Below are 23,022 nucleotides of genomic sequence, written 5' to 3'. Positions count from 1 at the left end.
TACATGTTGGTAGAATTGGACCTACCTTTCCTCATGGCTGTTGCAGTGTTTAGAGTAACCATGAGTATTATGAATATTCTACACAGGCACCAGAATTGGTACCTTTGTGTTTTGTAGAAATATCGCGTTTGTACCTTATGCTGCTGTAGGTACTTGATATATGGGGTCTTCAAAATACATTTATGCTTTTCAGATTTTCTCCTGTGATACCTTTTGAGAGTTGATCAGATAATGGGGGTAAAGATATAAATTATGTTCTCCTTATAATGAAGCAAGCTCCAGACATGGAGTTCTTTTGTAGATGTATTTAATAATGTTTCAAAGTTTCCTAGAATCTCAAAAGGTACCAAGACTTCCCATCTCATGGAAAAAGTGTACTCTTCTTTCCGAATGTTCTTGAGAAAGTATTTTCAAATATTATATATACCGTGCATAATACTGCTTTAAACTGTATCACCTCATTGGCTTGTTTGCCATGATAAATCGTGCATGATCAAATGTTTTCAGTTGCTTTGCTTGCTCTGGTGACCATGAATCATATTTTTTTTTGTTTTCCCTTTGTATGTGTGTACGTACACACGCATTTTAAATTTCATTTCATATCACGTTTTCCTTTTCCCCCTCATCAAAAGGAATAGACTGCATGGAAAAAGGATCAATGCAAACATTCCTTTTCATTGTTTTAAGTTTTTGGTTGACAGCTCTGACTCAGACAATCTCTTGCTCTTATTGGCTTTTTATGGGTGTGAAACGTAACGAATTGTGCATGGAAGAAAAAAAAATTTAAAAACCCAGTGGCTTCACAGTTTGCACACCAGTTGCCTGTCACTAGTTATTTTGGACTCTGCATGATAAAGCTTGAGTGGTTTTTCTGAAGAGGAAAAAAAAAAAAAGTCTCAAATATTTAACGTGTGGACTCACATATCGAAATGGTTCTAACTAGGTGCAATTTCTGGTGGACGAGCTGTAGCAAAGGGAACATTCAAGAGTCTTAAAACACTTTCTGTGGTTGCACAAAACAGACATAAGTACGTTTACAGGCAAAAAGGAATGGCTGCTGCTATTTCTAACCCAGCACACAAGAAAGTCAATAGGAAGTAAGGAGGCCGTTTTCCATTGTGTTCATTTTGTCATTGTCAGTACTTTGCCTGTGTTTCTACTTTATATTGTTGGCCTCTTTGGCTGCGGTGTGCTTTCCTCGTTTCATTCCACTGCTGCTTGGTTCTTATTTTACGTCATCCGTTTTCTTTTTTAACTTTAGATTCTTCATGTCCGTTCATGTTTACTTTTCCTCCTCTGCTTAAAATCATTACTTTTTTTTTTCTTTTTTGCCTCTCCCATCCCAAATCATGCAAACAATTGTACTTGCTTCTGCAATATTTCAAAGTTTACTGACCAATTTTTTTCCTCTGGTCTCTCTGTTTCTCAATCATTTTTGTTGATTTTCTTTTGTGTTTGATTTTCATTTTAAAATTTAAGAAACAGTTGAACGGAGTTCAGGAACAGCAAGATCCCTCCCCACCACTTACTCATACAAGCCATTCTTTTCTACAAGACCATACCAATCCTGGACCACAGCTCCAGTCACAGTGCCCGGGCCGGCCAAGCCAGGCTTCTCCTCCTTATCCAGCTCCTCCTCTAACACGCCATCAGCTTCTCCGTTAAAATCCATATGGTCTGTTTCGACTCCTTCTCCAATCAAATCCACACTAGGCGCTTCAACCACATCTTCCGTCCGATCCATTAGTGACGTGGCATCTCCTATTAGATCTTTCCGGACAATTTCTTCGCCAATAAAAACGGTGGTATCCCCTTCTCCATACAATATCCAGTCTGTCTCTGGCACCCTGGGGAGAGCTCCCACAGTCACAGAGGCTTCGCCTCTCAAGGGGCTGGCACCCAGCTCCACCTTCTCCTCTCGAACTTCCCCCGTGACGACCGCAGGGTCACTTTTGGAGAGGTCATCTATTACCATGACACCCCCTGCTTCCCCTAAATCCAGCATTACCATGTATACCTCCAGCCTGCCATTTAAGTCGATTATCACGTCAGCCGCGCCGCTCATCTCTTCACCTCTAAAGTCAGTGGTGTCGCCAGCTAAGTCCGCGGCTGATGTCATCTCAACAGCTAAAGCGACGATGGCATCGTCTCTCTCCTCCCCCTTAAAGCAGATGTCCGGACACGCAGAGGTAGCACTGGTCAATGGGTCAGTCTCTCCTCTGAAATACCCTTCATCTTCAGCTTTAATTAACGGATGCAAAGCCACTGCCACGTTACAGGACAAAATCTCTACAGCCACAAACGCTGTAAGCTCGGTGGCGAGCGCAGCCGCTGACGCGGTGGAGAAAGCACTCCCTACCACAACAGCCATGCCCTTTTCCCCACTCAGGTCCTATGTTTCCGCAGCGCCCTCGGCTTTTCAGGCTCTTAGAACTCCCTCCGCACTCTACAGCTCCCTCGGGTCTTCAATAGCTGCTACTACCTCATCCGTAACTTCATCAATAATCACAGTGCCAGTATACTCGGTAGTCAATGTTTTGCCAGAACCAGCACTGAAGAAACTCCCAGACTCTAGTTCGCTCACAAAATCAGCAGCAGCTTTGCTGTCCCCCATTAAAACATTGACTACGGAGACACGCTCTCAGCCCCATTTCAACCGAACTTCATGTCCAGTGAAGTCGTCTCTGTTCCTTGCACCCTCTGCCCTTAAGCCGTCGGTACCGTCTTCTTTATCTTCCAGTCAGGAGATCTTAAAGGATGTGGCTGAAATGAAGGAGGACCTCATGAGAATGACTGCCATACTGCAGACGGACGTGCCTGAGGAGAAGCCATTCCAACCCGACCTCCCCAAAGAAGGGAGGATAGATGATGAAGAGCCTTTCAAAATTGTTGAGAAAGTAAAGGAAGACTTAGTGAAAGTCAGTGAGATCCTCAAAAAGGATGTGTGTGTCGACAGCAAAGGGCCACCCAAATCCCCAAAAAGTGACAAAGGACATTCTCCAGAGGATGACTGGATAGAATTTAGTTCTGAGGAATTACGGGAAGCCAGGCAGGCTGCTGCCAGTCACGCCCCATCTCTGCCCGAGAGAGTCCATGGGAAGGCCAACCTGACTAGGGTCATTGACTACCTGACCAATGACATTGGGAGCAGTTCATTGACCAACTTAAAGTACAAATTTGAAGACGCAAAGAAGGATGGTGAGGAGAGACAGAAAAGGATTTTAAAGCCAGCCATGGCCTTGCAGGAGCATAAACTCAAAATGCCACCAGCCTCCATGAGGACTTCCACCAGCGAGAAGGAATTGTGCAAGATGGCTGACTCTTTTTTTGGAACAGATGCCATCTTGGAGTCTCCTGATGACTTTTCTCAACATGACCAAGATAAAAGTCCCTTGTCCGACAGTGGCTTTGAAACCAGAAGCGAGAAAACCCCTTCAGCGCCACAAAGTGCCGAGAGCACCGGCCCCAAGCCACTATTTCACGAAGTCCCCATCCCTCCTGTCATCACAGAGACAAGAACTGAAGTGGTCCATGTGATCAGGAGCTATGAGCCCTCTACTGGGGAGGTTTCCCAGCCCCAGCCGGAGGACCCCATGTCTCCCAAGCCTTCACCTACATTTATGGAGTTGGAGCCAAAGCCTACCACCTCTAGCATTAAGGAAAAAGTCAAAGCATTTCAAATGAAAGCCAGCAGCGAGGAAGAGGACCATAGTCGGGTTTTAAGCAAAGGCATGCGTGTCAAGGAAGAGACTCACATTACCACAACCACCAGGATGGTGTATCACTCGCCTCCTGGCAGTGAGTGTGCCTCAGAGAGAATTGAGGAAACCATGTCAGTCCATGACATTATGAAGGCCTTTCAGTCCGGGCGAGATCCTTCCAAAGAGCTAGCGGGGCTGTTTGAACACAAGTCGGCCATGTCCCCGGACGTTGCCAAGTCTGTGGCTGAGACCTCAGCCCAGCACGCAGAGAAGGACAACCAAATGAAACCCAAACTGGAGCGCATAATAGAAGTTCACATCGAAAAAGGTAACCAAGCTGAACCCACTGAAGTCATTATTAGAGAGACCAAAAAGCATCCCGAGAAGGAAGTGTCTGTGTATCAGAAAGACTTATCTCGGGGAAATGTTAACCTAAAAGAGTTTCTGCCAGAGAAACACGATGCTTTCCCTTGCCCCGAGGAGCAGGGTCAGCAAGAAGAAGAAGAGCTCGGGGCAGAAGAGTCCTTGCCATCTTATCTGGAATCTTCCAGAGTAAACACTCCAGGGTCCCAAGAAGAAGATAGCCGTCCTAGTTCCGCCCAGCTCCTGTCCGATGACTCTTACAAAACACTGAAGCTGTTGAGTCAGCACTCGGTAGAATACCATGATGATGAGTTGTCAGACCTAAGGGGCGAGTCTTACAGGTTTGCTGAGAAAATGCTTCTGTCAGAGAAGCTAGATGTTTCTCACTCTGATACCGAGGAATCAGTGACAGACCCCACAGGAACCCCTAGTTCAGAGTTCCAGGGGTCTGATAAGCGACCCAGAGAAAAAGTAGCCACTGCCCCCCCAAAAGAGATCCTCTCCAAAATCTATAAAGATGTGTCCGAGAATGGTGTAGGGAGAGTGTCTAAAGATGAGCATTTTGATAACGTGCCAGTGTTACACTATGCGGGTAATGTCAGTGGTCCAACGCATGCCATGTGGATGCGCTTGTCCGAGGACAGACTAGACAGAGGTAGAGAGAAGTTGATGTATGAAGATAGGGTGGACAGGACCGTGAAGGAGGCTGAAGAGAAATTGACGGAAGTGTCGCAGTTTTTTCGTGACAAGACCGAGAAGCTGAACGACGAACTGCAGTCCCCGGAGAAAAAGCCACGCCCCAAAAATGGCAAAGAATGCTCTTCTCAGAGTTCCACCAGCAGCAGCCCCGAGAAAGTGTTAACGGAACTGTTGGCATCCAATGACGAATGGGTTAAGGCCAGGCAGCGTGGCCCAGATGGACAAGGTGTCCCTCAGGCTGAGGACAGGAAGATACCCAGTGGGTCTGGCAGCCCAGAGAAGAGGGTCCCTTCCCAACAGAGTGAGGATGGCCAGCCTACAGAGGAAGCCAAAAGAACTGTCCTTGCTCAGAGCAGGGGACTGGAAGGACCCCAGTCTGGATTTCAGCTCAAACAATCTAAACTCAGTTCCATTAGATTAAAATTCGAACAAGGCACACGTGCAAAAAGTAAGGACCTGTCTCAAGAAGAGAAAAGCCTGGACGGGCCGTCCCGAATCCCAATTAAGAAATCGCAAGAAAACAAGCTGCCCCCACACCAAGGTTTTGCGAGAGAAAAACAGCAGAAGGCTGCGGACCTCTCAGAGGAGAGAGTGCCGGTGCAAAATGATGTCATGGTACTCAAAGCTGAGCATGCCAAAATCAGTGAGATTGTGGCGAGTGAATCTGGCTCCTCCGATGATGCCAAAAGACACAGAACTGAGGTGTTAAGTAAGGCAACGCCTGACTTCCTTTCTGAGCAACAGGCTGAAGACTCAGCCTGTCCCATAACATCAGATCTAGACATCAAGGGACCGTGGGACAGAAAGGTCTTTAGAACATGGGAAAGTTCTGGGGCCAATAACAATAAGGCTCAGAAAGAGAAACTTTCTCATGTGCTTGTTCACGACATAAGAGAGAATCACACTGGTCACCCTGACGAGAGCGAGAACGCTGAGCCAAAGAACGAATTTATGTGTGTGACTGAGAGAGAACACAAATTGTTAACAAACGGCTCTCTCTCAGAAATGAAAGAAATGAGTGTAAAATCTCCCTCCAAGAAAGTGTTATACAGGGAGTACACGGTTAAGGAAGGAGACCGCCCCAACGGCCCTCTCGACCGTCCTCCCAGGAGAAGCGAGAGTTCGGGGGCCTCTCACATTCCCATCAGGGTCCCAGATGAGAGGAGGGTGCCAGCTTCTAACACCCCGGATGGGTTTGGCGAGCAGCCCACGTTTCCAAAACATGAACTCTCCCAAAAAGTGTCCCGGTCAAGTGTGAGCAAAGAGATAGTTGAGAGCCAGCACTTTAATTCCGTAGATGATGAGAGAGTTACCTATTCCGAGATCAGCAAAGTTTCCAAACATCAGAGTTACATAGGCCTGTGCCCAGCTCTTGATGAGGCCGAGACCTCTCCCACCAAATCTCCCGATTCGTTAGAGGTTAGCCCAGGGAAGGACTCTCCCTCTAGTGATGTGTTTGACCACGGTGCCATGGATGGGTTGGAGAAGACAGAGGGAGGGAAAGAGATCAAAACCTTACCTGTTTATGTCAGCTTTGTACAAGTGGGGAAACAGTATGAAAAGGAGCTCCAGCAAGGAGGTGTGAAAAAAATCGTAAGTCAGGAATGTAAGACGGTGCAGGAAGCCAGGGGGACCTTCTATACAGCTAGACAGCAAAAGCAGCCTCCTTCTCCCCAGGGCAGTCCGGAAGATGATACTCTAGAGCAAGTGTCCTTCCTAGACAGCTCTGGGAAGAGCCCTTTGACCCCAGAAACTCCCAGTTCAGAGGAAGTGAGTTATGAGTTTACGTCTAAGACACCAGACTCGCTCATAGCTTTTATACCAGGACAACCCAGCCCGATTCCTGAGGTTTCTGAGGAGTCAGAGGAGGAGGAGCCCAAATCAGCCCCACTAAAGCAGGCGACCGTGGAGCGGGAAACGGATCATGATGTGAACAAAGACTCTGCCCAAAGACCCAAATGCAACCGAGTTGCCTATATTGAGTTTCCCCCACCTCCCCCTCTGGATGCCGACCAGATGGAATCAGATAAGAAGCACCAGTATCTCCCTGAAAAGGAGGTTGACATGATTGAGGTCAACCTTCAGGATGAGTCTGACAAGTACCAGTTGGCTGAACCTGTCATCCGAGTGCAGCCCCCGTCACCTGTCCCTCCCGGTGCCGACGCCAGCGACTCCAGCGATGACGAGTCCTTGTATCAACCTGTCCAGGTTAAAAAATACACCTTCAAGTTAAAGGAAGTTGAGGAAGGGCAGAAAGACGTGGCAAAGTCCAAAACCGCTGCCTCGAAGGCTTCCAACCAGAAAGAGGCGGAGAGCAACGGGAGGGAGAGCGAATCTGGCCTTGACTCGCCCCAGAATGAAACGGCTCAGAATGGAAACAACGACCAGTCGGTCACGGAGTGTTCCATCGCAACCACAGCCGAGTTTTCTCACGACACAGATGCCACCGAGATAGACTCCCTGGATGGTTATGACCTGCAAGATGAGGATGACGGCCTAACAGAGAGTGACTCTAAACTCCCGAGTCAAACCGTAGACGCCAAGAAGGATGTCTGGACGGAGGGCATCACGAAGCCGGCTGACCGTTCTTTCAGTCAGAGTAAACTGGAAGTGATTGAGGAGGAGGGGAGAGTGGGATTAGACGAAGAGAAGCCACCATCTTCTAAAAGCTCTTCATCCGACAGAACCCCAGAGAAGGCCGATCCCAAGTCAGGGAGCCAGTTTTTCACCCTGGAAGGCAGACACCCGGACAGATCAGTGTTTCCTGATTCTTACTTCAGTTACAAAGTCGACGAAGAATTCGCCACTCCTTTTAAAACAGTAGCGACCAAAGGTCTAGATTTTGACCCTTGGCCCAATAACCGAGGGGACAATGAAGTCTTTGACGGTAAATCTCGGGAAGACGATACTAAGCCATTTGGTCTGGCGGTGGACGACCGCTCTCCGGCGACCACCCCTGACACCACGCCAGCCCGAACACCAACTGATGAAAGTACCCCAACTAGCGAGCCTAACCCCTTCCCATTTCATGAAGGAAAAATGTTTGAGATGACCCGCAGTGGTGCAATTGACATGAGCAAGAGAGATTTTGTGGAAGAGAGGCTCCAATTTTTCCAGATTGGTGAGCATACCCCTGAAGGGAAGTCAGGGGCCCAGGGGGAAGGGGAGAACAGTACGGTCACTGATACCCCACAGCCACCACAGTCAGGGGACAGCTCGGTAGACACCAATCTAGAGAGAGATGTAGAGGCACCTACAGGCGAACCCAGCCCCAGCATCCCGACCAATGGAGAGTGTCAGGAAGGCGGCGCAGCCTGTGGCGGCTCTCTGGAGAAGTCGGCAGCTGCCACTAACGCCTCAAAAGTTGACCCCAAGTCACGCACGCCTATAAAAATGGGAATCTCTGCTTCTACCATGACCATGAAGAAAGAAGGCCCCGGAGAAGTGACAGATAAGATAGAGGCTGTGGTGACCAGCTGTCAGGGGTTAGAAAATGAACCGATGAAAGAGATCTCAAGTGCACCCAGTAGCCAGGTGGGCGTTAGGCCCCAAGAGAAACACGATTTTCAAAAAGATAACTTTAATAACAACAATAATCTGGATTCTTCCACTATGCAGACAGATAACACTACAAGTCACATAGTTCTGACAGGACGCGTCGCATCCACTTGTGCCACAGAGAAAGCTAATCCAGTGACAGGCGCAGGAAGTTGTCCAGGGATACAAGGACACTGCAGCAGAGATGCGCGGAAGGAACCGATAGGGGTTAGGCGGAAATCCAAGCTTCCCATAAAGGCCACCGCACCAAAAGATGTCTTCCCGCCAAACCATAAGCCAGACAGTAAAGCAGGTAAACTGAGGCAGGTTGGTCAATCTGAGAAAAACAAAACCCTCCCGACTTCTTCACGCGTAGATGCCAAGTCCCGAATTCCAGTCAAAAACACACACAGGGAGAACCTAGTTTCAGTCAGAAAAGCATGTGTCACACAAAAGAGAGGGCAGCCAGAGAAAGGCAAGGCCAAACAGCCTCCATCCAAGTTGCCAGTAAAGGTAAGATCCACCTGTTTCACCGTCACCACCACCACCAACACCACCACCACCACCACCACCACCACCACCACCGCCACCACCACTGTTAAAGTTAGAGAAAGTCAGCTCAAGGAGGTATGTAAACATCCCATTGAATATTTTAAGGGAATTAGTGGTGAGACCCTAAAACTTGTGGACCGCCTCACTGAAGAAGACAAAAAGACGCAGTCGGAGTTGTCTGATGAGGAAGAGAGTACCTCAAGGAACACGTCGGTGTCCGAGACTTCCCGGGGCAGCCAGCCTTCCGTTACCACGAAGTCTGCTAGAAATAAGAAAACAGAGGCAGCACCTTTAAAATCAAAGAGTGGAAAGGCCGGCTGTAGGAGGACTGGTGAGAATGAAGGCAGTCAGGTTTCTTGAGCGCTCTTTGCTCACGGCCTGGAGAAACAGAATAGTCCGTAAACACTTTCCAACTCGTAGACCCTAGTGCATGACCTGTTGTGACTTGCTTGTGGAGTGGTTTAACAGTAGCTTCTCATTGTGTCATTGTCATCTGTGTGTGCTGTCCTAGATGCTCTTCTGTCTTCTCTTAATCCAGCTACACCGTAGAGAGCTAGGGAAGCATGCTACCCTGGTGTCATTCAAGATGCGAGCGATTTTTCTTTTTTGAATGTGCTCGTGGATAATATGACTCTGTCAGAGCCAGAGGCACAGATTTTTTTCAGATTCCATCATGGCTGTTGCCACCAACGCGATTCTGTGTGGCCCGCTGTGAAGCGGCAAGCTCGCCAGCATGTTCAGTCTCATTACATTCCGGGCATCCATGTGATCTGGCATTTGGCCTGGCGCGGGTGACAGACGAATCATTGTGTAGGTGACTAGGACACATCGAAGCCCACAGTGTTAGTGTTGGTCTCTGTAAACAATCTGAGTACTGCGAAAAGCAATTTTCCAGTGTCGGGTCTTACTTGGCGATTATTTTAATTGAGAAATTGTAAATCGTAGGTCCACAGAGTCCTTGTGAGCGGACAGATATCAGGATGGCAATAGTAGCCGATCACCTCGGACTTAGTTGGACAGGTAAGTGCATCTGCTTCTCTCTGAAGCAGGTACCCTTCCCCAGCGTCCTTGTCTTCTTCGTCATGTGCCAAAATCATCGTGTACATCCTGAAACACACCAACAATCAAACCGTAGAACTTCATAATTCTACCTACCCTGAAAACGACTGAGAGCAGCTGTACACCCTTAGTTTATTCTGTGCATAGACAGTAAAAGAACAAAAAGTTAGGTTTTCATGCCATACCATTATCTGCTGTTTAAGGGAGAAGGCAAAACTAGACCACAGGGAACAGATTCATCATATTTTCCCTTTGTGTGTCTCAGAACCCTCTCCCCACCATCCAAATCTCTAAGCCTCTGCTTTAGAAGAACTGCTAATGGCCAGGGGTTTCCCAGAACTCTGGTATGTCAGGTGTCTGAGTGATCCTCTGAAAGCTGACAGGAGTTGGTAATGGTTTACATGTGTTAACAACAGTCCTCACTTAACATGGATCACTCACCTGAAAATCCATGAATGTAAATTGATTTTTGCACTATTACTGAATAAGAGCCAGGTTTTCCTTCGCCTAACGGGATAGTCCTTAGTTTCCCAGAGTACATTTTTTTGAAGATGTGGCACGGAGGAGCCAGACAAGCTGGGCATGGAGCTCAGTGTCCAGGCATCCTCGGAGTCTTAGTTTATCCTTAGGACTAGAAAAGAAGAAATCAGATCAAATCCTCCTGGGGCTGAAGAGATGGCTCAGTGGCTAAGAGCACTGGCTGCCCTTCCAGGGGACCTAGGTTCAATTCCCAGCTCCCACGTGGCAGTTTATAGTTGTCTGTAACTCCAGGGTACCTGACACCCTTATAGCAATGCCCACAAAATAAAATCAAATTAATTATTATTGTTTTTAAAAAGCAAGTCCTTCAGCTCCAAATTTCTCAGGGTGCCCCTTTTTCAGTCTTCAAGCAATAAATAATGTTTGCCCTTAAGAATTTCTTGGGCAGTAGGACTTTTATCACCTAAAATGTGAATGGATGGAGGAATTAAAACTAGAATTAACTTCTTTAATTAGAGCTACTGTATGATCAAGACTATTAGAAAATTTGCAATAGTTAAGCAAACAAAAGGTAAATATGTCTTTTGAAACCACCATTAATAAACTCTGATTTTTTTAAAATAATCTTCAGATTTGTTTGCAACTAATACAGATTTTATGGGTCTTTTTTTTTACAAAATTAATATTTGCTTATTTTGGTTTTGATGGATAAATAGGTTATTAAATTTATACGTGTGATGGTGTTTGTTTGTTTGTTTTTTTCCCTAACTGCTCTACTTAAGAGTCATGAACTAAATTTAAGCTTTTTTTATTGTTAAGTGAAATATAAATTAAAGTGCCTGTGCACACGTCCATTAAGGCTAAATTTTGTGCTGGGGAGAACTGCCTTCACTTACAGAAACACCGTTTTATATGATATGTTTCTAGCTGTCCACCGTGATCACAAGGAGTTTAAAAACTCAATCTCATATCAGCAAACTTCCTCTTTTTGTTCAACAAGGGGATAATTGTCAAGTTCCCAGTAGTTCAACTCTGCAGCAAACACTCCTGTGTGTGAATCATTTTATAAACCCCTGCATACCTCTTGATAAAAACACAAAGACTTTTTGAATGTCTGATTTTTTTGTCAGAAATGTTTGACAGGGTTAGAACCTTGACCAATCGCTTTCCATGGAAGCAAATCCCCATATTTCTGACTTTATAGTAATTAGGGTAATACATGCTTGACACCTATTTTTTTTTTAAAGAGATACATGCTGAAAAGATGTCTCTTTTCTTCCCAAGGTCTCCATTCATACTGAGTTCATTTAATTCTCTCCTCCTACCATGTAGATGCTAGGAGTTAGGCTCAGGTCATCAGGCTTTGGTGGCAAGTACCTTTACCTGCTAACTCATCTCGAGGGCCCATGTTGAGCTCATCTTAATCTTCACTTATAAGATTGAATATGTACTCGGACACAAAGTACTCCTTTTTTTATGATTTTCCCTGGAGTCATCACTTCACCTGAGTAGAGATCATGAAACTCCAAGGCTTAGCCACTGTCACAGCACATGAATAAGAGGGTGTGCTCAGTAGGACTGCTCAGAGCACCCCGAATGCTGTCTCTGTGTGTGCCCAGGGTCTCGTGTGCAGTTGTTTAAATGGCAGAGAATTCAGCCAAATCAAAAGAAACCAGTAGCATCTCTTCTGTAAATCACAAGAATCTTTAGATTTCTAGTGGGAATTTGATTGTAAGTAATTTCCTAAGGAGAGTCTGGTCACAGCCTGCCTGTAAAACCAAAGGCAATGTCCCACAATGCACTGATGGCTTTTCTTTACAATTCATTTGATTTTTTTTTTTTTTTTTTTGGACAGCAGTGTTAGGAGTTAAACATGAGTTTGATGAAGTATGTGCAAAAGAAAATACGTACTTTCTAACTCTCTTTCTTTTCACAGAGTTGGCAAGGGAACTGAATTTTTCAGTGGATGAAATCAATCAAATACGTGTGGAAAATCCCAATTCTTTAATTTCTCAAAGCTTCATGTTATTAAAAAAGTGGGTTACCAGAGACGGAAAGAATGCCACAAGTATGCTTACAATTATTTATTTTAATTTTCAAAACCACACAGGGTCAATATCTTAGAAAAATCTGCTGCTGGGCTCACTCATTCCAGGATTTTCAGTGTTCTGTAATTTTATGTAGCAGTGGGGGAGGAGTTAGCAAAAGTCTTGATCAGTGTCTCTCAACCTGTGGATCACGACCCCCTAAGGGAGTTCAAACGACCCTTTCACAGCGGTCCTGAAACCATCAGAAACATAGATATTTATGTTATGATTCAGAACAGTAGGAAAATTACAGTTGAGAAGTAACAACAAAAATAATTTTATCGTCTGGGGTCACCACAACATGAGGAACTGTATTAAAGGGTCGCAGCATTAGGAAGGTAGAGAATTGCTGGTCTAGAGTGGCACTTTATTCTAGAGACTTATGCTTAAGCAGCTTTCCGGAAAGCAAGTGGCAGGAAATAGTTTGCATTTCATATGCCCCTCTTCCTGGGTCTACTAAAAATGGAGGAAAGATAATACTAACTCTTATGTGATGGGATGGTCATCTGAAATGGTTTGAAATCACTGCTATAGCCAGGGGCAGGTATGGACGGGAAGTACAGAGGAGGATGGGATAGAATTAGGGGAACCAGCCAGTTGTATCCAGCTTGGTCTCTGCTTAACTCGATCTGGGTAGGTGATGAATTCAAGGCACCTAGCACTCACCCACCACACCGTGGGCTAAGTTATCGTGGGTTGCCTGGTCGGCCTGACCTTGGTAGTTGAAGCACTGAGTATAAAGATGAGACATTCACATTCTGTGAGTCGAAGGAATGTGAAACTGTGCTCTGCTTTCTAGAGGAGTATAGGTGTTTGGAGACCATCCACCCTGTCACAGTGGGATAAATGCTGGGACCTCCACAGACAACTTCAAAGTGGGATTCTTCCCTGTGATAAAAATCCCAGCCAGATTTCTGGATGTAGATCTAGCAGAGCTGCAGTGGGGAGCTGAAATGCTGGCAGAGCAAGCAGAAGCAATGATTTCATTGGATGCTGTGTTAACCTGAAGGAAATAATGCCGCTGGATTCTCACCCTTTCTTCTTCTCCTTTTCAGCTGATGCCTTAACTTCGGTCTTGACAAAAATTAATCGAATAGACATAGTGACTCTACTAGAAGGACCAATATTTGATTATGGGAATATTTCAGGCACCAGAAGCTTTGCAGATGAAAACAATGTTTTCCATGACCCAGTTGATGGTAATTGCATTTAGTGTTCGTATTTATTTAATCGTTCAGTAAAATCTGAAAGTGCTGTTGGACAAAGCAACCACTCAGCACCATGTGCACCGTGATTTGCCTGACTTCTCATTTTCACAGCGTTTTTGTTCTGCCAGAGTCTGCAGATAAGCACTCTAATATCAGAGCAAGCTTGGTAAATGTCTGCCTCTGTGTGACACAGAAAATGAAATGTGACAATCCATTATCTGAAAGAACTGTTGTTGCTAGTGTTCCATGCCCCTAAATGGTAGAAAACTCAACACCCACAAAGCCTAACACTTTAGCATTTAAAGTTATTTTTTTTCTTTTAACCTAAAAACCAGTGATCTCTTTTCATAAGTGACATCAAACTGATAGCCCAGTTTTAACCATGATGTGCTGAGCTGCGCTCCACAGGGATTGGGGTAAATGGTAAATTACTGCTGCAGGACCAAGCGTCCAGGCATGCGCTGGCGAAATCTCCCATCATTCCGGGTGGTTTAGTTACTTAACGTTATACTAAGCAACATTCTGCCAGAAATTCCTGGGATAGAGGGTACTATTTGATGTTCATAAAAAAACAGCATTTTTTTCCCCTAACTCTGTGAACACAAAAATCACTGATAACCTTTTGCTCTTTTGACAATCCCTTCTCCCAGTAAAGAAATAGTCTGCCTCATAGGACTGTCAGGAAAAATATAACAGAAGACAGCCATGCTTCTGAAGCTATTCCTGTCTTATTTCACAATCAGGACTCCCGTCCCCACAGTGGATGCTGAATGGGAAATAATGACATGGCATGGACCAGAGCAGCCAGGGCTATGTTTCTGTTAATTCAAAGGTCAAGAAATGTGGTTATTTCCTTTTTCCATTTTTAGCTGGCAAACTTATATAACTTAAAAAGTTCCTGGCTGTTGTTAATATATGTGTCACATCGGAAAAGATTACAGAATCTTAACTAAGGGTGAAATGCATCTGTAATCTGAAGACCATCAATGCCGTGGATCCTTGGGAAACACAAACGCCTGTGCGCCTTGTCTTACATGGGAGGCTGTATGTTGAAAAATGACTTAGGTAAACAGGGTGAATTAAGAATTACTGGCAAGTCACAGTTATAGCTTCCTCTACTCTGCATTTGGGAAAAGAAATCACAAGTGTGATATCCTTGGTTCATTTTGTTTTAACATTGGAAAGTTTGGATATCATTAAAATAAACTCAGGGGCCTTTTGTTATTGTACCTCAATACTGTAGTTCTTTTTATTAAATTTTCTGAGGGAAAGGTAGGCATTAAGTGAACTTTACTTATGCAAACCGTAAATCTTAGCCGGATATTAACAAGAGGCTCATTTGTAGGAGGCCACAACCAACAATATAGAACAATTGAACTTACAGCAAAAGCTGTTTGCCTTGAACTAATAAGAAAAACTAGTCTTGGGTTTTGCAGACCAGTGAATTGCGAGAATGCATTGCTGCGTCTTCCTTTCCTCATCATGACCAGACCATTATTTACGTCCTCACTGCTGGGGCAAGGAAGTTCTTTTGGTCGTCCATGGAGAGTGCTTAGACTCAGAGGTCAGCTCCCCCCTCCCTTCCGAGCAGACTGCCACAGCACTGTCCTTCATCCTGGATATTCTCTCCTTACCCTCTCCTGCGTCCGTTGTGTATCACCTTTTTCTTTATTTGCTGTACGGTTCTAAGTAGTTTCCCATCACCAGCTTCACCAAGACCTTCATACGCACCCTAAATCTCTCATCTCTGAGCCATTAAGGCATCCGAAACACATGGAGTCACTTGTCTTTCTAACATCTACTTTAATTTTCTTTTTTTAGCCGGTGCTACCATGGCTCTAAAAATTCATCCATCATTTCTTTCCAGAGTGTAAATTCATTCCTTCCTTCTCCCCATAATTTTATAAGAACAAGCAAGAATTAGAGTTGGATGATGTTACTCATGTTAAGAATTTTTAACCTAAGCAAAAGGAAATTAATTAATTACAGAATTGGCTTCTTTGTGGCTTGCTGTATTCCGTCTACGAAAGTGCAGATTTTGCATGCTAAAATAAGGAAGATGTGTTATCCCTAAGCCACATACCTTCTAGATAGGACAACTAACTTTATATTGACTTAATTTCATCCGCATTGTTGCGTTACTGTATTAAAATCGATAGAATGCCGTTATCTTATTTCATTAAGCTACATGTAACTGAACTAAACCATGAAGCTGTGAACATTACTCTGTAATCCATCATGCATTGTCATACCTGATATAATTTGAGTCATTCCATGTGTTCGTGTTCGATGTGTTCTCTCTCATTCCAGTCAGCCCAAATGTACTGTCTTCCATAGGTCACCCTTCCTTCCAAGTGGAGCTGGAGACCCCCTTGGGGTTGTACTACACAGCACCCACCCCTTCCCAGCAAGATGACCACTTTAGTGACACCTCTAGCCTAGAGTCTCCCTTTAGAACCCCGAGTAGACTGAGTGACGGGCTAATGCCATCCCAGGGGAACGTAGACCGTTCAGCAGGTGGCCCTCCAGTGGTCACTGCAGAAGACACTTCCTTAGAAGACAGCAAACTGGACGATTCAGTAACTGTAACAGAAACGGCCGACCCATTGGATGTAGATGAGCTGTCCTTCCAGTTGAAGGAGGACTTTTGTGTAAGTGAGTGTCCTCAGTACCCCGGAAGTGTGGCTGGGGTCCCGAGAGGCGGTGCGCCGGCAGAGTCGCTGAGAGCGCACACTAGCCAAGTAGGCATAAGCTCTGAACGGCAGGAGAGAGGAAGCTCTGGTCCTGATGAGGAGATGACGGAAGAAAAGCTCAAATCTCTGTTTGAGGACATTGCACTTGAAGAAGGAGTAGAGTCTGAGGAGATGACGGAAGAAAAAGTACAGGCTATTCTTAATCGTGTTCAGCGAGCAGAACTGGCAATGTCTTCACTTGCAGGTTGGCAGAATGAGGCGCCAAGTGGAAGCCTAGAGTCTCCGGCGCAAGCTCGAAGAATAACTGGTGGGCTACTAGACCGTCTGGATGACAGGTACGGCTGTGTCTCGGGAGATAACCCACGAGCCAATCGTGTCCTGTCTGCACTTTTGTTTTAAACAGGTGCTATTTTAGTGGGGATTCATTTTCTAAATGATTAGACCTATTTGGGGCTAGGCCTAATCTCTTTAAAGGTTGCTCCTGTGTGTTATAATCCCTAGAGAAAGGTGAATTTAAATTCAACTCTACTTCTCAAAAGTAATGAAGGGAAACACACACACACACACACAACACTAAAGCACAATTGCTTAACATGCCAAAGATCTAGATGTTGCCTTAATTAAGAGACTCTTTGCTGGTTTCTTTTATTAGTCTTTCTTCAAAGTCAGCAGTGTTCATAATAAGTACAGATCTTTCATGAATATTCCCGTTTGTCTTGTTTCATAACTACAGATATAAATGTGACAATACGAGATATTAAAGATGAAAAACTTGACAAAGCCCACAATCTAGCAGTGATCACCAGGCAGATTCTGAAATATGGCGGTGGCCTTCAGCAGCAGCACATTTACACTGCAAGGCCATCGTATGGGCTCTGCATTTAATCTGCAGTACCCCCCCTCCAATGGAGACAGGGTTTCCCTGTGTAGCCTTGGCTGTCCTGGACTCACTCTATAGACGAGGCTGGCCTCCAACTCAGAGAGATCCACCTGCCTCTGCCTCCAGAGTGCTGGGATTAAAGGAGTATGCCACCACGTCTGGCCCTATTCTTCCATTTTTCTAGACATAGGCTTTTACACAGAAATATGACAGCCATTGATTTTCGACTACAGTAATTCTGTCAATACTCGCTTTGCTTTTTAAGTGCTAGCCCTGCTCTGGAAAGTAAGTCTACAGACCCCAGACACACACACCCCACCATTGTAAGGGAGGTACTTTGTGACCTCGGATGAACTTCTAAGTTCTAAGAAGGTTGTTTTAATCATCTTTATAACATGCCTTCCCTCAAGCAGGTTTGTAGACTGAACAAGAGCTAGCGCCTGCCCTACCAGGTGCCTGAGATACACAGTAACCGCTAGCAATAGGTTTTATTTTACTTCCCTCACACGTCAGACCGAAATATACCTTTGCTTCAAACGGCAGCTGGTGATTGAACCTCAGCTGGATGCAAGACAATGAACATTTTTTTTCCTAACCACATACTTCCATTTTGCTGTTCAACTTTTTGTTCCAGTCGCAACTCCAAAAATAGAGACTTGGCAGAGATTATGAAACCACTTTTGAGAAACAAAGACATCAATGACCTTGTCTTTGTCAGCTACCAACACAGCTCCTGCAGAGGGGACAAAGCACATTAGCATAAATCCTCATGTCCCGAGAGATGACAGAGTTTATAGCTGCTCATCAGGAAATAGATCCCAGTCTAAGAAGGGTGCTCATAGCTATGAAACTGCCCCAAATCTCTCTGTGAATGTAGACCCTTAAACATACAGAAAAAACACTGAGTTTTCCTGGTCCTGGATTGAAGACAGTAACAGTGACCTCTAGGGACCTTGTATGCCCATCAACTTTTTTTACCTTTTAAGGTGTAATATTTAGCTGTGAGAATACAGTTTTTTAAAGGTTTATTTCTTTGTTTTATGGATGTGCCTGCTTTGTCTGCATGTATGCCCGCACATCGGGAGGGGGCCATCAGATCCCAGTGTAGATGGTTTTGAGCCATCGTTCAGTTGCTGGGATCTGAACTCAGAACCTCTAGAAGAGGAGAACACCCAGGGCTCTTAACTGCTGAGTCACCTCTACAAAGCCATTTTGGAGGCTGGGGTGTTGGGGGTGCCTACCGCCTGGGTAGGCCTAACTAGCCCACCTGTGTTAGACCCTCACATTTTAAATCCACTCACCGGTTTTTTCGTGCCTGTTTTATGCCTTTGTAATTTGGCACCACGGGCATTGAAAAGACATTCGGAAGCTGTCTGCCGCTGTACCTCGGCTTTATGAATTTGCATATTGTCCCTTTTACAGCTCTGACCCGGCTCGAGATTCCATTACCTCATATCTCAAAGGAGAACCTGGGAAATTTGAAGCAAACGGAAGCCACGCAGAAGTCACCCCAGAAGTAAAGGCCAAGTCCTACTTCCAGGAGTCCCAAAACGATGTGGGAAAACAGAGCATTAAGGAGAACCTGAAACCAAAAATACATGGATCTGGCCGCACTGAGGAAACAGCATCACCCCTTGCGGCCTATCAGAAATCTCTGGAAGAAACCAGCAAGCTTGTCATAGAAGACGCACCCAAGCCCTGTGTGCCTGTCAGCATGAAAAAGATGACTAGGACTGCTGCTGATGGCAAAGCCAGGCTCAACCTCCACGAAGAAGAGGGGTCCAGCGGGTCAGAGCCTAAGGTAGGTCGATTGTACATGCTCTCATTATTGCTACCACCCATGCTCTGCCACTTCTAATTAGTCCTGTAGCTCTTCCTGGTCTCTAAGTGATGAGTGACCACGAAAGAAAGCTCTGAGGCCGGCACTTGCAGTCATCAAGGGAATAAAGTTATCTCCAGCCACTGACAAGGATGAAAAGAAGCAAAGAAACGCCAAGTAACTAGTTTTTCTACCTGCGGTTCAGGTTCCCTGATTGCAAACCCTGCCTTCGTTCTTAGGGGGAGAAGGAACGTACTTTTCACACTTTCTGGGTCTTCCACAGAATTTAAAGCCTGCGGTAATCAACCTACCTGTGCATACTATTTTGTAGGGTCTAATGACTTGGGTTATTTGAAAAACTGAAAGGATGCCGTTTCCAGGATAAGGGGACTCACTGGCAGGCAGAAGTTTGTTCTTAGGAACACCCTTTTTCATAGCTCAGTTGATCAGCAACGTGCGGACTCTGGGATACAGTCCCTGGTTTGCGGTTTGTATTTATACACTCTCGTCATACTACCTGATAGATTTCTTTTTATTCTTTCATTCTACCATTTTTAGATGTCAAAACATATTTTAAAATGACATTATCTCTCACCATTGAAAGAAAATTAAGATGAGTTGTTTCTGCTTTTTGATCTAGGGGCTTGCCATGTAGACCAGGCTGGCCTCAAACTCAGAGCTCTGCCTGCCTCTTTGGTGCTAGGGTTAAAGGTTAAAGATTAAAGGTTACATCTTCCTACTGTTTTTTTTTTTAATGTCCTCTCTCTGTGCTTCTGTCTTTCCCAACTGTGCAGTCAATACAGTCAGTCTTTGATATGCAAGCTCTGTGGCCTGCCCTGAGACTTAGCTAGTTCACCTAAGATGACCAGCATTTGGAGAAGAAACAGTAATTTATCAAACAATGCTTCAAGTTCACAAAAGCACCCAGGCACTCAGAAGCTAACCACTGTCAGTCAACCAATCATGTACCCATCTTCCCCTGTTTATACTCTTTGGGTCATTTTCTGGAGTATTAGGGAAAGTAAAAGGAAATGCAATTTCGATAGATCATCATTTATACAAATGATTGTCATTACCAATAATTAAGCACTGAAATGATTTTTTTTTTTCTGTTTTTTTCTCTGAAGCTTGAGGATTGATTTCCTCCTTGGGATTTTTGTTTTGTTTTAACATCCTTCTCAGCAAATGTGGCTTTCAGTATGGATTTTTGTCTTCGACTTGTCTCTCAGTATATTTAAGTAGGATGAGTTTGGGTAGGATCTTTGTCTTTTAAACTGCTAAACAGCTAAGTATGTTCCTTTTAAAGACAAATCTACAGAAAACAAGGACAAGCAGTGACACAGTGACACCTGTACCTAGGAAGGTTTATCCTGGAAGAAAGAAATATTAGAATCCAACATAGATGCACTCGGGTTTTGTGTAGATGGGTGTGTAGCTGTGGGTCACTGAAGAGCCGCTTGGGTATGAAGAGGGTTGAAAGAAATGGTTCCAAACCTGAGCAGAACTCAGCAGGGTTCCCTAGCGATGGAAACCAAACTTCTCATTGAGCCAATGCGTAAAGACTTCCAGTCCACTGAAGTCCGTGTCCAGTCACAGCCTCTGAGGGATGCAAGTTTGACCTCACAGGAAATCCCTGGGTGCCCCGGTCATGTCTTCCATGGCCCGGCCTAGTACAGTAGCAACCAGCAAGGCCATCTGATGTCTCACTTCAGACAACAGACCCCTTTTTGTCCCCTGAAAAAGCAGGTCAAAAGTCCAGGTGCAGCGTTCACGCGGATGACCGCCTGCTGTTACAAGGTAAAGCCCTGCTCTTCCCTCTCCTCCTGAAGCAAGAAATATTGGGGGGGAAAATCTCTTAAAGGAAGCCCAGGGTCCTGCACTGCTCTATCCCTTCTCCTAAAGCTAAGGAGACAAGACACAGAAGCACTGATGCCTACCAGCCACCTCTCTATGAGGGCTCCTGGGTAGTCTTGAGAGGGTCGCCTGTCTGACTGGCACGTGAGCCCTTTGTTAGAATTTGCTCTAGCTTGTGTCTTGCTTCTGATTCTGCCAGCTTACAGTCCACGTAGGAATTTCAGGTTTCCCCTTCTGCCTCCTCTCGTCTGTTACTCCTGGAATCCTCGTGGGTAAATTCTGTGCCTTTGATGGATATGAATTCCTCTTACCTTTGCCTACTTTTCTGATACTTTCTTTAAATCGTTTTCCCCTCCCCTTTACATACTGTCCTTTTGTGACGGTAGGGAACGGGGTTTTCAGTTCTGTCCCTTGCGCAGACCCCAGCTGCTATTGATGTTCTCAAGACTAACATCACTCTTAACGTCTCAGCTTCATGCCGGTGGACTGTTGTGAACAGTGCCAGTGTCTCACCTACTGAGCTACCATCTCACACCCACTTAACCTAATGCCTGTCCCTCCTATAGTGATTTTTCTAGTCCCTACTCCCCACACACACTCAATTTTTACAATACAGCCATACCTTTTTTAAAAATAATCTGTTTGTATTTTATGTATATTAGTGTTTTTGCCTGTGTGTATGTCTGTGTGAGGGTGTCAGATCCCCTAGAACAGGAGTTAGAGACAATTATGAGCTGTCATGCGGTGCTAGGAATTGAACCCCAAGTCCTTTGGAAGAGCAGACAGTGCTGTTGACCACTGAGCCATCTCTCCAGCTCCACCATACCTTTTCTTACATTTTTAATTAATTATTATTTATTACAATTTATTTACTTTGTATTCTGGCTGTGGCGCCCTCCCTCGTCTCCTCCCAATCTTACCCTCCCTCCCTCATCTCCCCCTATGCCCCTCCCCTAGTCCATTGATAGATGAGGTCCTCCTCCCCTTCTATTTAACCCTAGCCTATCAGGTCTCATTAGGACTGGCTGCATTGTCTTCCTCTGTGGTCTGGCAAGGCTGCACTCTAAAGGAAGAGTTGAGCTGAGAGCCTGCCACTGAGTTCATGCCAGAGACAACCCCTGCTTCCCTTACTAGGGAACTTACTTGGACACTGAGTCTATGGGCTACAGCTCAACAGGGGTTTTAGGTCCTCTCCATGCATGGTCCTTGGTTGGGGTATCAGTCTCTGCAGGGCCTCCCAGGGCCCAGTTGTTTTTGTTTGTTTGTTTGTTTACCTTGTTGGTCTCCTTTTGAGACTCCTGTGCCCTCCAGGTATTTCTATCTCCCCCTTCTTTCATAACTCACTCATTTATTAGACATATAATATAGGATAAACATACTAAAATCTATATTTCTAAAGAAGCTAAACAAGAAAGACCCTAGGGAAGATGCTCAGTCCTCATTCAAAAGGGCAAATGCAACAGATATCAGAAGCAGGAGAATACAAGGAACAGGACAGGAGCCTATCACAGAGGGCCTCTGAAAGACCCCACTAATTAAGGTATTGAAGCAGAGGCTGAGACTCATAGCCAAACTTAGGGCAGACTGCATGGAATTTTATACCATACCTTTTTTAATGGTATTAACTACACAGTTCCTAGCTTCCTGACTAGTTCATATGAATCATTGCAATTTAAATGTCGTGATGAAGAATATTTACTTAACAGCAGTATTTTCTCATTTGAATTATTAAACTATTTGTTACTCGATAGTTTTTTCAAACTCCTGAATTAACTGCAGAATATCTATCTGTCTGTCTGTCTGTCTCTCTCGGGTCCTGGGAAGTGAACTATCAAGTCTTACCCATACAAGTTCTCTACCACTGAGTTCTCTCTCTCTCTCTTTTTTTCTCTTTCAAATTTTGAGACAGGATCTCATTAAGTTGCCCAGGCTGGCCTTGAACTTAAATTCCTACAGTCCCAGCAATGTTCTGTCTTACGCTGTCATTTCATTCTAAGTCTTCACAGAAGTCCTCACGTGCTCACAGGACTTCACTCCCTTCCTCATGGGCATAAGGGCTTATTGCATACTTTGTGTTGATGACAGTCTCC

General features: G+C 45.0%; 1 protein-coding gene across 27 annotated transcripts in view; it reads left to right on the top strand.

The window, feature by feature from the left end:
• Window positions 1-23,022, top strand: part of Ank3 (ankyrin 3) — a 571,679-nt gene that overhangs the window by 533,162 nt on the left and 15,495 nt on the right. For 13 of the 27 annotated variants that reach the window (XM_060369399.1, XM_060369391.1, XM_060369387.1 and 10 more), the window contains 6 exons: window positions 1,480-7,884; window positions 9,798-9,872; window positions 12,328-12,459; window positions 13,534-13,677; window positions 16,024-16,714; window positions 18,682-19,060. In XM_060369399.1, coding sequence (XP_060225382.1) covers window positions 1,480-7,884; window positions 9,798-9,872; window positions 12,328-12,459; window positions 13,534-13,677; window positions 16,024-16,714; window positions 18,682-19,060 — 7,826 coding nt within the window. Of the gene's footprint in view, window positions 1-1,479; window positions 9,184-9,797; window positions 9,873-12,327; window positions 12,460-13,533; window positions 13,678-16,023; window positions 16,715-18,681; window positions 19,061-23,022 lie in introns of all 27 variants that reach the window. The other 14 variants (XM_060369405.1, XM_060369406.1, XM_060369407.1 and 11 more) reach the window with 6 other exon arrangements.

The sequence above is a fragment of the Meriones unguiculatus genome, chromosome 16 (assembly GCF_030254825.1).
Source record: "Meriones unguiculatus strain TT.TT164.6M chromosome 16, Bangor_MerUng_6.1, whole genome shotgun sequence".
Classification (NCBI taxonomy): domain Eukaryota; kingdom Metazoa; phylum Chordata; class Mammalia; order Rodentia; family Muridae; genus Meriones; species Meriones unguiculatus.
This window is presented reverse-complemented; position numbering and strand designations above follow the sequence as displayed.